The 14,561-nt window shown below is 37.2% G+C and overlaps 1 protein-coding gene across 1 annotated transcript; it reads right to left on the bottom strand.

Moving 5' to 3' along the window:
- Positions 1-2,399: 2,399 nt before the first annotated feature.
- On the bottom strand, positions 2,400-11,320 carry KBTBD8 (kelch repeat and BTB domain containing 8). The gene is made up of 4 exons (XM_059937701.1): positions 11,304-11,320; positions 10,424-10,634; positions 5,693-6,807; positions 2,400-3,001 (listed from the first exon to the last, which is right to left on the bottom strand). Exons 1-4 carry the CDS (start codon positions 11,317-11,319, stop codon positions 2,538-2,540), a joined length of 1,806 nt encoding a protein of 601 aa, XP_059793684.1. The 5' UTR covers position 11,320; the 3' UTR covers positions 2,400-2,537.
- Between the last annotated feature and the right edge of the window lie 3,241 nt (positions 11,321-14,561).

Genomic DNA, 14,561 nt, shown 5'->3' with positions numbered 1-14,561 from the left:
TAAAGAATACAATTTCTACTTTCCTATAACATAGTTATACCATGTCCAGTTTTCAGTGTGTAAAAAATATATAGGAAAGTGCTACATACTTTCTTCAAATGCAAAAACAAAGGTCAAGTGGGACTGGCATCTGTCACCCCATGTTTTAATTCTGTAGTACCCATTGTGCCTTTTACTTATATTCTCATCATACTATGCAAATGTACCTTAAATATCTAAACAAAGACCCACGCATATTACTAATCTTAGTTTTCTAGGACCTCTTCTGAAATCATTTGAAAAGTGGCAAAATATCCCAGCTATATAATTTAAACAAATAGTTCTTCATACAAAATTCAATATATATTCTACTTCTGTAGCAAATTCTAAACCTTGGCTTTGACACACTATACTTAGACCACACCCTCAATATAGCAAAAGGATCAACTGTTGTGCAGATCAATAGAATAAATCGACTGCAGAATTAACCACAGTACATTGTACTCCTACGCATCACACGGCACATTGTAAATTAACTCAATATTCTAATGTCATGGTTTCAAGTAACACGTTCTTCTAAATAAATACAGGAGATTGTCAAAAAGCGGCAGGAAGTCTTAGATATGCAACAAAGCTTTCAAAAATAAATTACATGAACATCTCTGGTAAAACTTAGCTTTGTTTTTTTCCTCCCTTTGCAATGCAGCACAGTAAAGATGCTTCAAAATGCTCACAGAAATAGCCCCAAACCAGCAGGAAGACAAAGAAAAAATGGGGAGAAAAAACATAGGTGATTAGTTGACAAAGTCGATAAGGAGATTATAGACACACTACCAAGGCCAGCAAGAAGACAGCACGTATCCAGCTTCCCAAGACTAGATTTTAAAATGTGAATTCTCTAAATGCTGTCCACTTTAAATTCGGCTTCAGGAAACGTTCCCTACTTGTAGAGGGCTATGACAAGAAGTTTGGAAAGTTTCTGAAAAACGAGGTATGTGATGCAAAGAGGCAATGTTTTAAATTTGTTTCACAGTATCACATTACCATTTGTGCAAGAGTTTTTAATACAAACCATGCCAGTTTGTTTTAACAGAATCAAAATGTTCCAGTTAAGGACAGACTCTGGGCTATACTTATATCCTTTATTAATTATTCCAGGCAGAGTAAAAAATAAGTTACTGATCCAAATAACTGCCTTATGTATAACACATGAGTTGATTTGTCCTCTGTTAATATTTCTAGCTAACTGTTAGAAATTCATCAGTTAAATATGAAAAACTATTTAGTACCTATAATGCTATGGTTCTATTCACTCACTCTTTTCCTCCTCAATCACCTTCAGCTAGAACAAGGTTTTCAATGCAAAATTATTCATAACTGTTAAGTGCAAAAATTAAAAAAAAATGAGGTTTTATTTGTTATAGGTAATGTAAAAGCCATTACATGAGACTACTGCAGGAGTTTTATGTTTCTGGAAAACAGAATTTTAAAAATAGGAGTAAAACTTCACATTACGCTCTGTGCAGAAGAGAAGTAAGTTACCTTTCATTGTACTGATACTGAATGGACAGGTAGAGGATAGGAAAGGGGGTTAGGCGACAAAATGGCCCATGTTAGTGCAAAATGAGTATAATATTCTTTTTACTATTCTAAGATTGAATCCAGTTAGACCAATGACTGGCCATACCTTGCCATCATGCTAGTAGAGAACCCTGTGAAATCACAAGAGTTCAACAGGTAAAGGACTATGGCCATGAAACTAACATACCAGTTTGAAAGGTAAGCGTAGGCTCAGACAATTTAAATCTACCTAACTATACACATGAATTAACTTATACTAGCACCAGCCACCTGTGATTTTGAGCCCTTTTCAGGATTTAAAAAAATGAGACAGTGTTAGCACTTGAAAAAATTGTCAACAGAAAACTGCTACTTTAAAACCTTAGCTTAACTTAAAGCAACATGGGAAATATAAAACAATCAAACTAAAAGCTCTTTCTGAGACTGACCTGTTTTTCCTTCAATCTACTCTAATAACAGAACACATTGAAATCCAGTACACTTGAAAACAGTACACAAATATACATATATTCAGAATGAGGATCTAAGTTAGTGCGTCTCTGTGGTAGAGAGGTCACAGCTAAAGTCCTAGTGATATTGCCTCAGATTTTTACCCGTATTTAAAATAAAAAGTCACATCAAACTATTTTGGATGTCTCTAACCCATAATACCCTAACCACTCTTCTAAGAGTGCATAGTTGTCGATTCATCTGGTATCTCAGTGACTATTCATCACAAAATTCTAGAATGATGTGATTATGTTTATACCAGAAAAAAAAAAATGCTGATAATTGCACTTTGTTACCTTTTGCTTACTGAAATGAAAACATCACAAGGATGAAAAGAAATCCCTCCCTACACTCATCTTTAAGAGCACCCATCTCCGTGTATAAACTCTCTCAGCTTTCTTAAATACTGACAGCACTTCTTGTATCATTGAAAGACCAAGTTTCCTCGAGCACAAGGTGCCAGTGAGCTCACTAAGGCCTGCCATTCATTAAAGTACTTTCTGAAGACACTGAGGATAGAGTTTAGCAACAGCACATTCAAAATGCCGGCCAAGGTCCCAGAGCCGATCTGGGGTCTCATACACTTTCATCCATTGGTCAGTGATGTCATCATATTGGTAAAGGGAATTTTTTCTGCTGGTTCTGAAGACATGTTCTTCAACGGTCACTTGAGTAGCTCGAACAAATAAATGGAGTTTATTCTGGAAAAGTACCAGTTTAAGGTATGGGTTTATGGACTCATCACAAGGAAAGTCCTTCTTACGAGTCCATTTATTGAGCTCAATATCGTAGGCTTCTACAGTAAACATCCGCTGATGATTTCCACAGGTTCCAGCTATGTAGTAGATAGAGTTCTTGTATACAGCTGCTAAGCCCTGGATTCTAGGCACGGTCATGGGGGTTAAGAAACCCCAGTAGTCTTTCTGAGGCTCATAGAAGAGGAAAAATTCTCCTAAAGAAAGAAAAAGGGAAAAAAAAAAAGAAAAAACAATAATATGTACATTTACATGTCTCTTTTTGGTTGTATGTTGAAGACCCAAAGGTATAGTTTTCCAAATATTTTACTTTCTAAAATATTTCTTTTATAATCTCCATAGATACACTAAATATTATGGTAGCTTAAAACATCTTCATTCCATGCACAACATAACATAATATTAGAGTGAACCTGAACTGGGGTGTTCAAAATGGGGAAGTATGAGGCATTAGTTTGGCTTGAGGGCAGTATAACAGTTAAGAGCTTGGTTTCATTTACTCTATCCAACTGGGTATTTCAGAAAATTTATTTTAAGCCAGCTCTAAAAAAAGAAGCATTATCACTAATGGTTAACCAGTAAGATGAAAATATGTATATAGCTTCAATCATGAGTAAGCCACTATAAATTTAAGTGCTAATTATTTAATTAGAAGATAGTACATAGAATTGTTCAGATTTGTGTCTATGGGCCACTAATGTGTTTACTTTAGCGTTGGTGTAATGCAAAGACAAATAAGAGGAGAAAACATGACCTTAAGATGATAGAAAACACGCACATTATTTATGGGAATTGACTATGAGTCAGTTTCAATTCTATTTTGACAATGAAAGGGTGTGCTGAGTCAGACTGCCAATACAAAAATGTCTAAAAGAATTAAACGAGTGAAGATTTACAAGAGCTTGGTAATTATTTGTATAAAATCCTTGATATGAAAATCTGAATCCTTTATGAACAGATTAAATGATACTCCAATAGCCACTGACAGTAGAGCATAAGCTTCTGACTATTCATGTCAAGTTTATTTATATAAAGAGGCTTTGTTTAGATTATAAGTACCTACTTCTAGATTGAGCTTCCCCTTGAAAACTGTTTTGAACTAGGTTAACTCCTATCAACAAATATAACTGCCTACTTAATAAAAGTGATGCTGTAATTTCAATTTTTCACAAAATAGCTTGTTAAAGTCCTAGCTTTTGCCTGCATATTACGTATGCTTATTGACTAACATATAACAGGATTCTTAATAAAGACAGGAATTAACACTTTCTACCATGTACTACCTCTCTACAAATTTCTTATAAAAAGGAAAGATAATACATTTTAAAAGTTGATTTTTTAAATCTAAAGTCTTCTTAGTAAATTAAAACCAGTGGTGGGCAATTAAGAAAACCCTCAGTGCCTCAGATTTCTCTTTTATAAGATACGATCTCAGATTAAACAATGTTCATTCCAGCCCTGAAATTCTATTAATTCATTGTTACTTTGCCTTAGTATTTACATTAATACACAACCTTTACATTCCCTTTGGGAGTCATCTAATTAATTCTATCTCTATCAACTAACTGGTTAGCCAGTAAAACCAAAATATATAAAGAGAGAGCTTCATCATATTGGATGATATAACCTATTCAACCACACTTGATAGATTTTACATCCATTCAGGTACTCCATTTTTTGGCAAGACCAACAAACCTAAATCATGTCCATGCTTCTAGTCAACTAAAATAAGGCACTAGAGAGTACTACTCCCTCTGGAGAATTAACTTTACATTGAAGTTTAAACAAATGGGTTTAGGCATTTCTAGGAAATTTTAAGTCAGATAAAGGATTAGAGCAAAGAATATTAAAAAAAAAAAAAACAGAATGGGAAAAGACCTAAAAAATCACATATGTCTACACAGAAGTTGCCCCCTTTTCCTTGTTTTATTTGAGTAGAGCAGTCAGTGTAAGGAAAACATTTATATATAAGCAGTTAAGAAACACAAAAGAAGAATAAGGATGTTGGTACTGTCAACACTGCATTCAGCATTCAAGCAACTAAGATAAGAATGCAAACACAAGGAAAACATTAGTTAGCACAAATCAGAACCTTGAATCAAATATCTTATTTGCTCTTACTAAGTTCCTCTTTCTACTTCTACTAGATCATCTTTGCCAGGGTACTAGTCTTCAATCGTTTAAACAAAAATTTTTAAGCTAAGTATATTATCGTCCCTCTCATAATGTTAACAGTAAGAAAAAGGAGACATCTCAAAGTTTTTCAGTGAAAAAAAACTGAAAACAATGTTATGGATGACAACATCAACTGCAGTGAAATTAAAATCTTGAAGACTGTAATTGAAAACTCTTTGTAATTAAGTTTCATAACCTTTGCGATCGTAAGGCTTATACAAAATTCTTTGGCAACTGAATAGTACAACTGCAGTTGATGCTTTGTTCTTTTTTCTCTTTTAAACTAATCCAGTAAGTTCCATAAGAAAAGTAGGTGCTACATTTCTTGATTATATATTACTGAAGAGCAAAAAAGTCATGTATCAAACTTGCTTTCTTGTTTGAAGTCTTAAAAATGGCTCTGAAAGAGTTTTTCCCAAATCCTGAACTATTATCTATGAAAAAATATTTTCAAAAATACTTATTCCACATGATGTCAAAACACAGTAAGAACATAAAACACAGATCATCTTAGGAACCTGCCTTTTCTGACTGAAAAGTTTATTTTCTTTACTGGTCCTTTAAAGAACAGACGGTTCCAACAAATAGTTTATGATAAGAAAGCCAGAGGCATTCCTCAATGAACAGGAACAACTTATGTTTTACTATGAGTGGGTGAACCACAATTTGACCTGTTACTCTTTCATGAAGAACTAAATCACTTAGGCACCTACCCTGTAAAACATAGATCTTCTCTTTGTACTCCACAGCATTATGAAACTCCATAGCAACAGGCATGGCACAAACGGTCATCCAACAGTTCTCTCTGCTGTCGTAGCACTCCACAGATTTTAGTGAGTTTCTCCCATCGCCTTCATAAACTCGCCCTCCGATTGCATACATCTTACCACAGCAATACACCAGTTTGCAGCCTATTCTGGCTCGAAGCAAGGACGGTTTGGATAGCCACCTATTAGTGGAATGGTCATACATCCAGAAATCATTTTCTGCCTTGTGGTCGATGGATACCTCACTACTGCTTGGCCTGTACCCTCCTGCTATGTAAATATCATTATCTGGTGATACGAGAATCCCAACTTCTCTTAGATCATTTGGTGGTTTGCATAGTTTGAACACTCTTCCTGTGAATATATCTAGACAAGGCACTGTTTGCTTCTTTCCTGAGTGTTTGTGGGCAGCATCAAAACATATGATCATTTCCGATGCAGTCATTCCAAGTCTCTGTGTACAGCCGTTGGTACTGGATGGTCCCTTTTCCACATAGCTTTTGGCTATAGCCTGTGCAAATTGAGGTGGAATTTTCTCTATAAAGGTGTCTTCCATCAGAGGAAAACGTATGCATTTGGCAAAAATTTCTGGAAGGTGCACTTCTCTTTCATTCTGTTCATGTTCAAACCACCTTACAATGCTCTCATAAACATGCTCTTCCCGGTCTACGTTTAAATCGTCACTGTCTAGGATACTTATCAGTTGGTCTTTCGTCAACTGAAGAAACTCTTGTTCTTTGGTGACACACAGGAACTTTTTACGAATGTATTCTTTAGATCGATCTCCGAGTTCCTGATGACCATAATGATCAGCAAAGATGAAGACTCCAATAGAATTCTGTGGGTCCAAATGACTGATCATGTACTTAGCACATTGGTCTTGGATGGAGGGAATCTGGAAGATGCTAGCTGCAGTGAACAAGGCTTGAACATTGGCCTCTGTCAGAACAACTCTGGAGGTATAGGCATAGTTCAACACTAAGTCCATCGACTCAGCTTCAACACCGACGATTCGAACTTCTTTTTGAGTGCTTTCTGTAAGGCCGCTAGTGAACATGGATCTAGGAAGGAAAGAGTGGTGAATTTATGTGTGTTATAAATAAAAATTATTGTGGCAAATTTTTAAAAACAAAGTTACCACAAAGATAACATTTTGAAACTGTAAAATATTTCCTAATGTGTTTCCCGATATCCTAAATATCAGGAAAGCGGATAAAAGTTGATCATCTAGCAGAAGAATTTAGTCTGGCTAATTTAAAAAACCCTATTCTCAGGACTAGTCAGTCCACTTTGTGCCAACTCTGAGAAAAGGAGAGTATACCTAATTAAAGTACACCAGAAGGTGGCATGGAATATTCCAGGACATCCTATTTCCCTTGGAGCCCAATCGAGGCTTCTGGTCAAGATGCCTTAGGGACTTGAGATCTTCAATCACCAGGTCAGTCAGAAAGTTTAATAATACCCATAGAGTGTCAATGTGACACATTAGCATATAGAGACTGTCTAATAAAACTTCTCATGACCCAGTGGAAATTTACAAGGCAACCTGTGCTCAAAACATATCTTTAAAAATTTCAACTTAGAAAAACAAGATGCTCTTCAGAAGTTCATATTTTCTACCTACTTGTTTTTAAAATAATTATCCTTTGAATGCTTCCTTAATGATTATAAAGAACATAAATAACATCAATTCACTTATCCTTGGATATTTTGAAAACCTTTGCTTGACTCAAAGTTACCATATTTTTACCTATTTATATTTGTATATAAATAAAGATTACAGTAGGGTTAATATAATACCTACTTCTAAAGAGAGTTTAAGAATTAACTGATTCTTTGGAGAAGATAATGGTTTTCAAAATTCCAAACTTTTGTCTTTGAGACCAAGCTTTTTACTTTTCTTTTTTTTCTTTTAAATTATCTGTGCATTTATGGTACTTTCTTGGCCAAAACATTAAGTAGCCAAAAGCCTGGCTCTTTATTTAAAGTGCTGGTCATTTATAAACATCATTTGCCTTTCTTTTCCCTCCTTTAAGGTTTCTTTCTAGGCTGTTCTTAAAATTAAATAAAAAAATAAAATCAAAAGGTCTTTTAAAATCCTCTAGAGAAAAGGACTGTGTGCCCTAGGATGCTTAATAGATGTCTGTTGAAGACACCGACCTAACGCTGCTGATAAACTTCATTATTCAGATCCAGACCCCTCCTATTTTATTTTTAAGTGTGATGTTATGAAAAAAATATCCTTGAATGGGAAGATTTCCGGTCGCTTTTAAAGTTTTCATCAAAAACATGAAATTAATTCAAAAATGCAGTATGGAATATTGGAGGTATACAAGGGTACCTGGACCCAGCTTGTTGCCTGGGCTAACCGTCCTTTGAATCCTGTTTTTACTTCTACTATGTAAATTTTAAGTTTAATATCATGCAGACTTTTTTTTCTTAAATGACTAGAAACTAGATGTACCATTGTATGAGCTGGTTTTCAATTCAGGTGCTGAAAAACTGAGTTATACAGCTCCCAATTAAAAAGAAAAATAAAGCCCTTCATCGGGCAAAGATTAACTCCCAAAGGAGAACATTACCACATAGCCCTTTATCATGGGAGCTACTACTGACTTGAATAAGCTGGTCTCACACACAGGAGCAGCGTGACACTCAAGTTCTCCTCTGTTCTAATAGGTTCTTTATGTAAACTCGATATGAAGTGGGAGTACTTCCCCACACAAAACCCTGAGCAGCAAAAAGTTTCTATTAATCATATGAATTTTACTTCTGACAAGTCACTGGGAGCAGGAAACAGCCATGCCAGATTTCAAGCTATTCTATTCTTCCACCAGTGATGCAAGACTTAGAAACTATTAAGTATGACTTTCTACAACTCACATAAGGAGCAATAATGGTACCAAGAAAGTTCTGTACGAACAGCTCTAGCAAGAGAGAAGAACCTAATCCTTAAGTCTTCTAGCCAAATATCTTCATTTGAATTCACATATCTTATGCTTAGAAAGTTTTTCAAGCATTTCCTTAACTGCTTGGAAATTAAGAAAATCTACTGTAGCATACTTCTTTCCAAGTGATTTGTCAGGTCTTCAAAACTAATTTTAAGTAAGTATGATAGTTAAATGATATAAGCCAGAATATAGAATTACAGTGAGATATAGACATTTTCACTTTATTTCTTTTTACTATTCAAATCTAATATACAATGAACACTTCTGTATATTAAACTTTAAAGAGAACCCACCCTTGTTCCTTAAAAGTCATACAGTGACTAAGAAGCCTGGCTCTGGAATCAAACCCAGCCTCTGCCACTTACTAGTTAGATAGATGATTTAGGCAGGTCACTTAACCTCCTTGAGTCTCAGTTTTTTCACACGTAAAATGGGAATAACAACTATGTAGAGACAGGATTGTAAAGATTACATAAAGTAATGTATGTAGAGTGACCCTTGCCCAGAGCTTGATAAGCAGTAATTGTGACAAATATTTAAACACATAAATGACCTAACCATATCTAATGGATAGCCTAGATAAATGAATCTCACCAGCATTTTCCATTAGAGGCCCAACTTCATACCTTCTGTGTATACCAGTTTCTTCTTTTTTCTTTCCAGCTCACTGCCTCGTTATGGTTAATACTTAATAGTCCAATGACCTACCCTAGGCAAGTCTAAATGGTTACATCACAAGCAGCAAACTGAAGTGACTATATTTAACACAGTATTCTGAGAAAGAGGAACCAGAAACTACTGTCTGGAACACTACACTGCTATATGCCCTATAAAGGTTGAGAAAATTATTTCACAGTCATTTCATGCACCATTTTTGAATACAGAAAGGCTTAAAGTTAGCACTTGAAACAAAAGAAGTTAAACTCAAACAGGAAATTGCCTTTATCACTGATCTTAGAGTACGAAATTATTTTTTAGACCCAAGTTTTGAAATTTTACTTTACAAAGTTTTATGATGTATAAAGATGAATATAAATGAAAATGAAAACTTAGCTTAAAAATACTTCTGGAAATCTTAAGAAATAATCACTAGTCTGGGGCCTAAGACACATAGAAACTGTATTTCATTCATTTTCATTTCACTGCTCTTATCCCCAGGGCATTAAAACAATCCATTAAGTGGGTAATTTGTTTTAAACTCTAAAAGAGTTAATGTGCACGAAAGAAATCCTGGATAAATTTTTGGAACAAATTTCATATTAGCACTGTCCAATAAAACTTTCAGTGATGGAAAGGTTCTGTATCTGGGCTGTACAATGTGGCAGCCACTACCTACATGTGGCTCCTGAGCACTTTAAATGTGGTTAGTGTATGTGAGGAAGTGAATTTTTAATTTTATTCAATTTTAGGTAAGTGAAGTTTAAATAGCCACATGCAGCTAGTGGCTGCCATATTGGGCAGTGCAATTTTAGATTTTCTGAAACATACAAACAAAAACATGTTCACTAACTTAAAAACCAACCACCTGAATTCTAGAAGAATCTCTCAAATAAAAAAAGGGGTGGGGGAGCGCTTAATAAAATAGTGCCTGTTATTTATTCTCAGGAAACAAATGCATTGGTTTCATCTCATTCCTGCATCTCAGTAATAAAAATCAAGTGGGCAATACTGAGGGAGAAAAGGAACTTGGTGAGGATATCAATAGAGGTTTCCACCATCATCATACCTGAAGTAAGGGCTGATTGCAGCAAGAACGTTTCTATGACAGGAAAATGTTTTCCCGTGATCCACTTCCACTACAATGTCTGTCAGCTGTCCTTCATCGTACATTGTTTTGAGTTGCTTTAGAATACTGCAAGCATGGAAGGGGTCCATGGCATCGTTGGCTGTGTCTGAAGATGGAATCCCATTCGGTGTTGGGGAAGACTTACTTAAATCTAGGAGGAGAAAAATCGTACAACCACAAGAAGTTCGGAGCCAGTTTCGGCGTCGCGGGTTTTATTTTTTGTTTTTTGGTTTGGGTTTTTTTTTTTTTTTTTTTTCTTGGTGTGTGTGGGATGGGGCGGGGAGTTGTTTGTTTCTTCGCTTGGCTTGTTTTTTCCCCGCTACAGAAATGCATATATGTACACAGACACCCCCAATGGGACCGCGAGGTAGGATCTGGGAAAGAGCGAGCTGCGATGCAAGTTCACACACCAGCCTGCTCCTCTGGGAGCCCGGCGAGCCCGAAATCCCGTGCTCGCAGAGGGACCGTGCGGGCAGAACAGGCGAGGTGTCTGCGGCGACTCCGCCGACAGCCAGAACGTCCCAGCTGAGAGCGAAGGGCAGGAGCCTCACGAGGGAAGCTCGATGGATGGCGGCCGCCAGTGCCCCCTCAACCGCCTTGCGAACAGGTCGGAGCGGCGGCGGGTACCCGGCCTCCCCATCCCTGTCCGGCCGGACCGCCCACCTCCCTCCCTCCACGCCATTCATCCTCCCTCCCCTCATCCCTGTCCACCTCTCCATCCTTCTCTCCGGCTCCTCATCGCCACCGCCTCAGCTCGCAGCCTGAGCCTCGTCCCCGGCCCACCTCCCCTCCACACCTCCCAAGCCACCACACGACCCACCTGCCGACGCGGCCATTTCTCGACGGGGCCCGGGCTCCAGCTATTTAAAGAGGAAATGTCATTTCGCTTCTCTCTCTCCCGGGTTCCGGCTCTTCTAAGCCGCCCCTAGCCAATGGGGTGGCCTATGCATCCGGCTCCGCCCCTAAGCTCCGAACTCTGGGCGCCGATTGGCCACGAGGAGCCCACAGGTGCGTCGGGAAATGTAGTTTTATTGCCCCCGCTCCCGCGTGGTCCGGGTAGGGCGGAGGCCCAAGCCGGGGATTCCTATTGGCCGGTCCGGGCGGAGGCGGAGCGCAGGGAGCCCGCCAGCCTGTGTCTGTGGAGCGCGCAGTGCCTGCAGGGAGAGGTAGTCTTCTGGCTGAGGAGAGCTGTCATTCTGAGAGGCTGGGGTAGGGGAAGCTCTTGAAGTGCAAATTTCCCCATTTTAGGCCTCTCTCCAGGCCCCCGGATCTTTTTTTTTTTTTTCCACCTTGTTCTTCGTTTCCTAAATCTCCTGCCAATGACTAGCTTCCAGTATGAAAGCGGGGGTCCGCGTGAGGGCTGTGAAACCAGAAAAATTTGGAAATGGACAAGAAGGCTGTTGTCCAAAAATGCGAAGGAAATCTGACACCCCACCCCGAAGAAAAATATCAGGAGGCCGAAAAGCAAGCCATCTCTGATGAATCACCTGTGACACCCAATTGAAATAGCATCGCCTTGGCCGAGTGCTCCGGTTGCCACAGATTAACTTGGTCTGGTTACAACGGCTGCTCAGGATCTTTAACTCCCACTCAATGCCTTGCTTTTCTCGAGCACCCAGGGAACACCTGTTCCACTTTTAAGAGTACAAGAACATCATAAAGGGATTCAGACGCTTTCCTTTTTGCTCCTGGTAAATGGAGCGGTTAAGATACTAAGTAGACTGGGATCTCCTTTGACGAAATACTGGAAAGTGCCCTGAGTCTGGAGCCAGGGACAATTATTGAATCCCTGGCTCTTTACTTCTTAATGTGGATAAGACCCTTAGATAAGACCCTTTAACTCTTGGACACTTAGCTCCCTCACCTGTAGTGTGTGAATAATAATTCCTATTCTATCAGCCTCATAGGCTGCAAGCCTTTTGAAAGAAAGGAGAAATTTTACTGTTGACGTGTTTTGATTTGCTTGTCTCGTGTTTGCAGCATGTAACAGGGTGGCTGGCACATTATAGGTACTTAATATTTTAAAAATAAATGTAAGACACAAATGAGCTAACATTGGAAATGCTATTTCTAAATGTTTGAAATGTAAGGAAGTCTTATCAGTGAATAGGAAGGAATTTTTAGTAGAGATATAGTTAGCCAATGAGCATAGCTTTTCTAACCCTGAAAAGATCGAACAACTGAATTTCCTGATGAAGGATCTTGGGATTTGTGATTGTGAAACAGAGAGAATGGTGAAAAACAATCCAATTCTGTCCGCTAGGTCTGCTGAATAATTTAGATCTCAAAGTATTATAATTCTGTGCAAGTTAACAAGAATTGGTGTTTCCTCAGGGCTGGGATATGTGGACATTGATATGCACTTATAAATTCATGTTATGAAAACCCTATCTGCACAGTTCTGCATGGATGAAATTGATTTAACTTTTGTTACTCAGAACTTTAAATTTCCATTTTTTATGAGCCAAACGCTGTTGCTTTCTACCTTATGGAAATATTGGGAGTTTCACTCACAATATTCATGGTATTAAGAAAAAAAATGGCATCAATCCTTATGGTTGCCAGATTTTAGCAAATAAAAACACAGGACACACAATACTAGTGACATACTTAGAGTAAAATATCACTTGTTATTTGAATCAAATTTAATTGGGTGTTCTATATTTTACCTGGCAACCTTTTCAAACCTGTTAAAATAGGGGTTTTATTGTTTGTGTTTTGTTTTTGGTGGCCACCTGTCTAGGACTTAAGAAATTTGGCCAATTTTCTTTTTCATTTAACTCTCACCTAATTAACAATAGACTTGGCAATCTAGTTTTTTTTTCTTAAGTTTTCTGATTCTTTGATCCCCAAGAATTTCTGAATTTGGAGGTGGGCAGAATACAAAGAACAAAAGCCAATTTAAATATAAATAGGGGAAAAATGAAGATTTATAATTACAAGGGTGCCATTTATATGACACTGTAAATAGACTCCATTCTACTGGGCAAATGACATTACATGGTAAAGATTCCATCATCATTACAAATACATTTTTTAAAAATACAGAATAAGTGAGAAGATGTGAAAATTGAGCCAATGGTCCCACAATATTCATTCTCAATGATTTATAAGAATACAAAGGAGATTTTATTTCAGGGTTGATACTAAACAGCCAAAGACTACGGCTTGTTTTCAAATAGTTATAATTTGAAATTTAGTAAGAACTCACTGCTAATCTAGAAAGGCAGCAGCAAGAGTAAACCAGTTTTCTTCTTTATGTATTAAGTACTATATTGTCCTCTGAAGCAATCTTCTCAAATAGTTCCAGTTTAAAGTAAATTTTAGTAAGGATGAAAATTGAAAAAGCAAACCAGAATAGTTGAAGGACCTATATTTAGTTCCAAGTAGACATTTAGAGCTTTATTATTTTAATGTTTCTTACCTAGGAAGCAAAGGCAAAGAAGATTGCTATAACCATGGTTGTTTGAGAGTAGAAAAGTCTTCACATTTAAATTCTAAAAAGATGAAGGGTTATGAAAGCAGCAAATTTGGAAAATAAGAAAAATGCACAGTTGCCTTGGTTTTTTTCTGCCTCCACTTTAAGAGAACGACTTTAGCAATTATCAGCTGAGCCCAGGCTCCTGTTGATAATAATACCACACAACACAAGAATGATAGCAACTGTGATGAAGAAAGTGTAAAAGAAAATAGGAATTCATTTCTGCAAATCTATTCTGCAGTTTTCCAATTTCCCTGTTCAGTATAGCTTCAGGCTGTGAAATTGACCAGAGCTACATAAAATTAAAGTAAAGAGAAAATACCTGTGACTCTTAACACTTTAGCAAATGACATCCTTATGGTATATTTATTCTTTTCAGGCTACGGCTACAGCAAAATATGACATTTTTCCTTGCTAAAGACTTTTGTGTTGGCTGGATTAATGCCTGCTGTACAGCAACAGAAGTGATTATTTGAATATAAATTTGATATAATATTACATGTTGAAAAAGGATTTTAGGGGGTAATTTGTAGAACCTTATATATTGTATATGATTTAGTTTCTTTGGAATACAAAACTCTAAATAGATACTAACAT

Source organism: Balaenoptera ricei, chromosome 11 (genome assembly GCF_028023285.1).
Source record: "Balaenoptera ricei isolate mBalRic1 chromosome 11, mBalRic1.hap2, whole genome shotgun sequence".
In the NCBI taxonomy this organism is placed as follows: domain Eukaryota; kingdom Metazoa; phylum Chordata; class Mammalia; order Artiodactyla; family Balaenopteridae; genus Balaenoptera; species Balaenoptera ricei.
This window is presented reverse-complemented; position numbering and strand designations above follow the sequence as displayed.

What these genes read in the sequence shown, in the direction of transcription:
- KBTBD8 (XM_059937701.1), bottom strand. An exon ending in GCAATCAGCCCTTACTTCAG is followed by an intron (nt 6,808 to 10,423) that starts GTATGATGATGG and finishes TTTCCTTCCTAG; the next exon opens with ATCCATGTTCACTAGCGGCC. An exon ending in GAAGATCTATGTTTTACAGG is followed by an intron (nt 3,002 to 5,692) that starts GTAGGTGCCTAA and finishes TTCTTTCTTTAG; the next exon opens with GAGAATTTTTCCTCTTCTAT.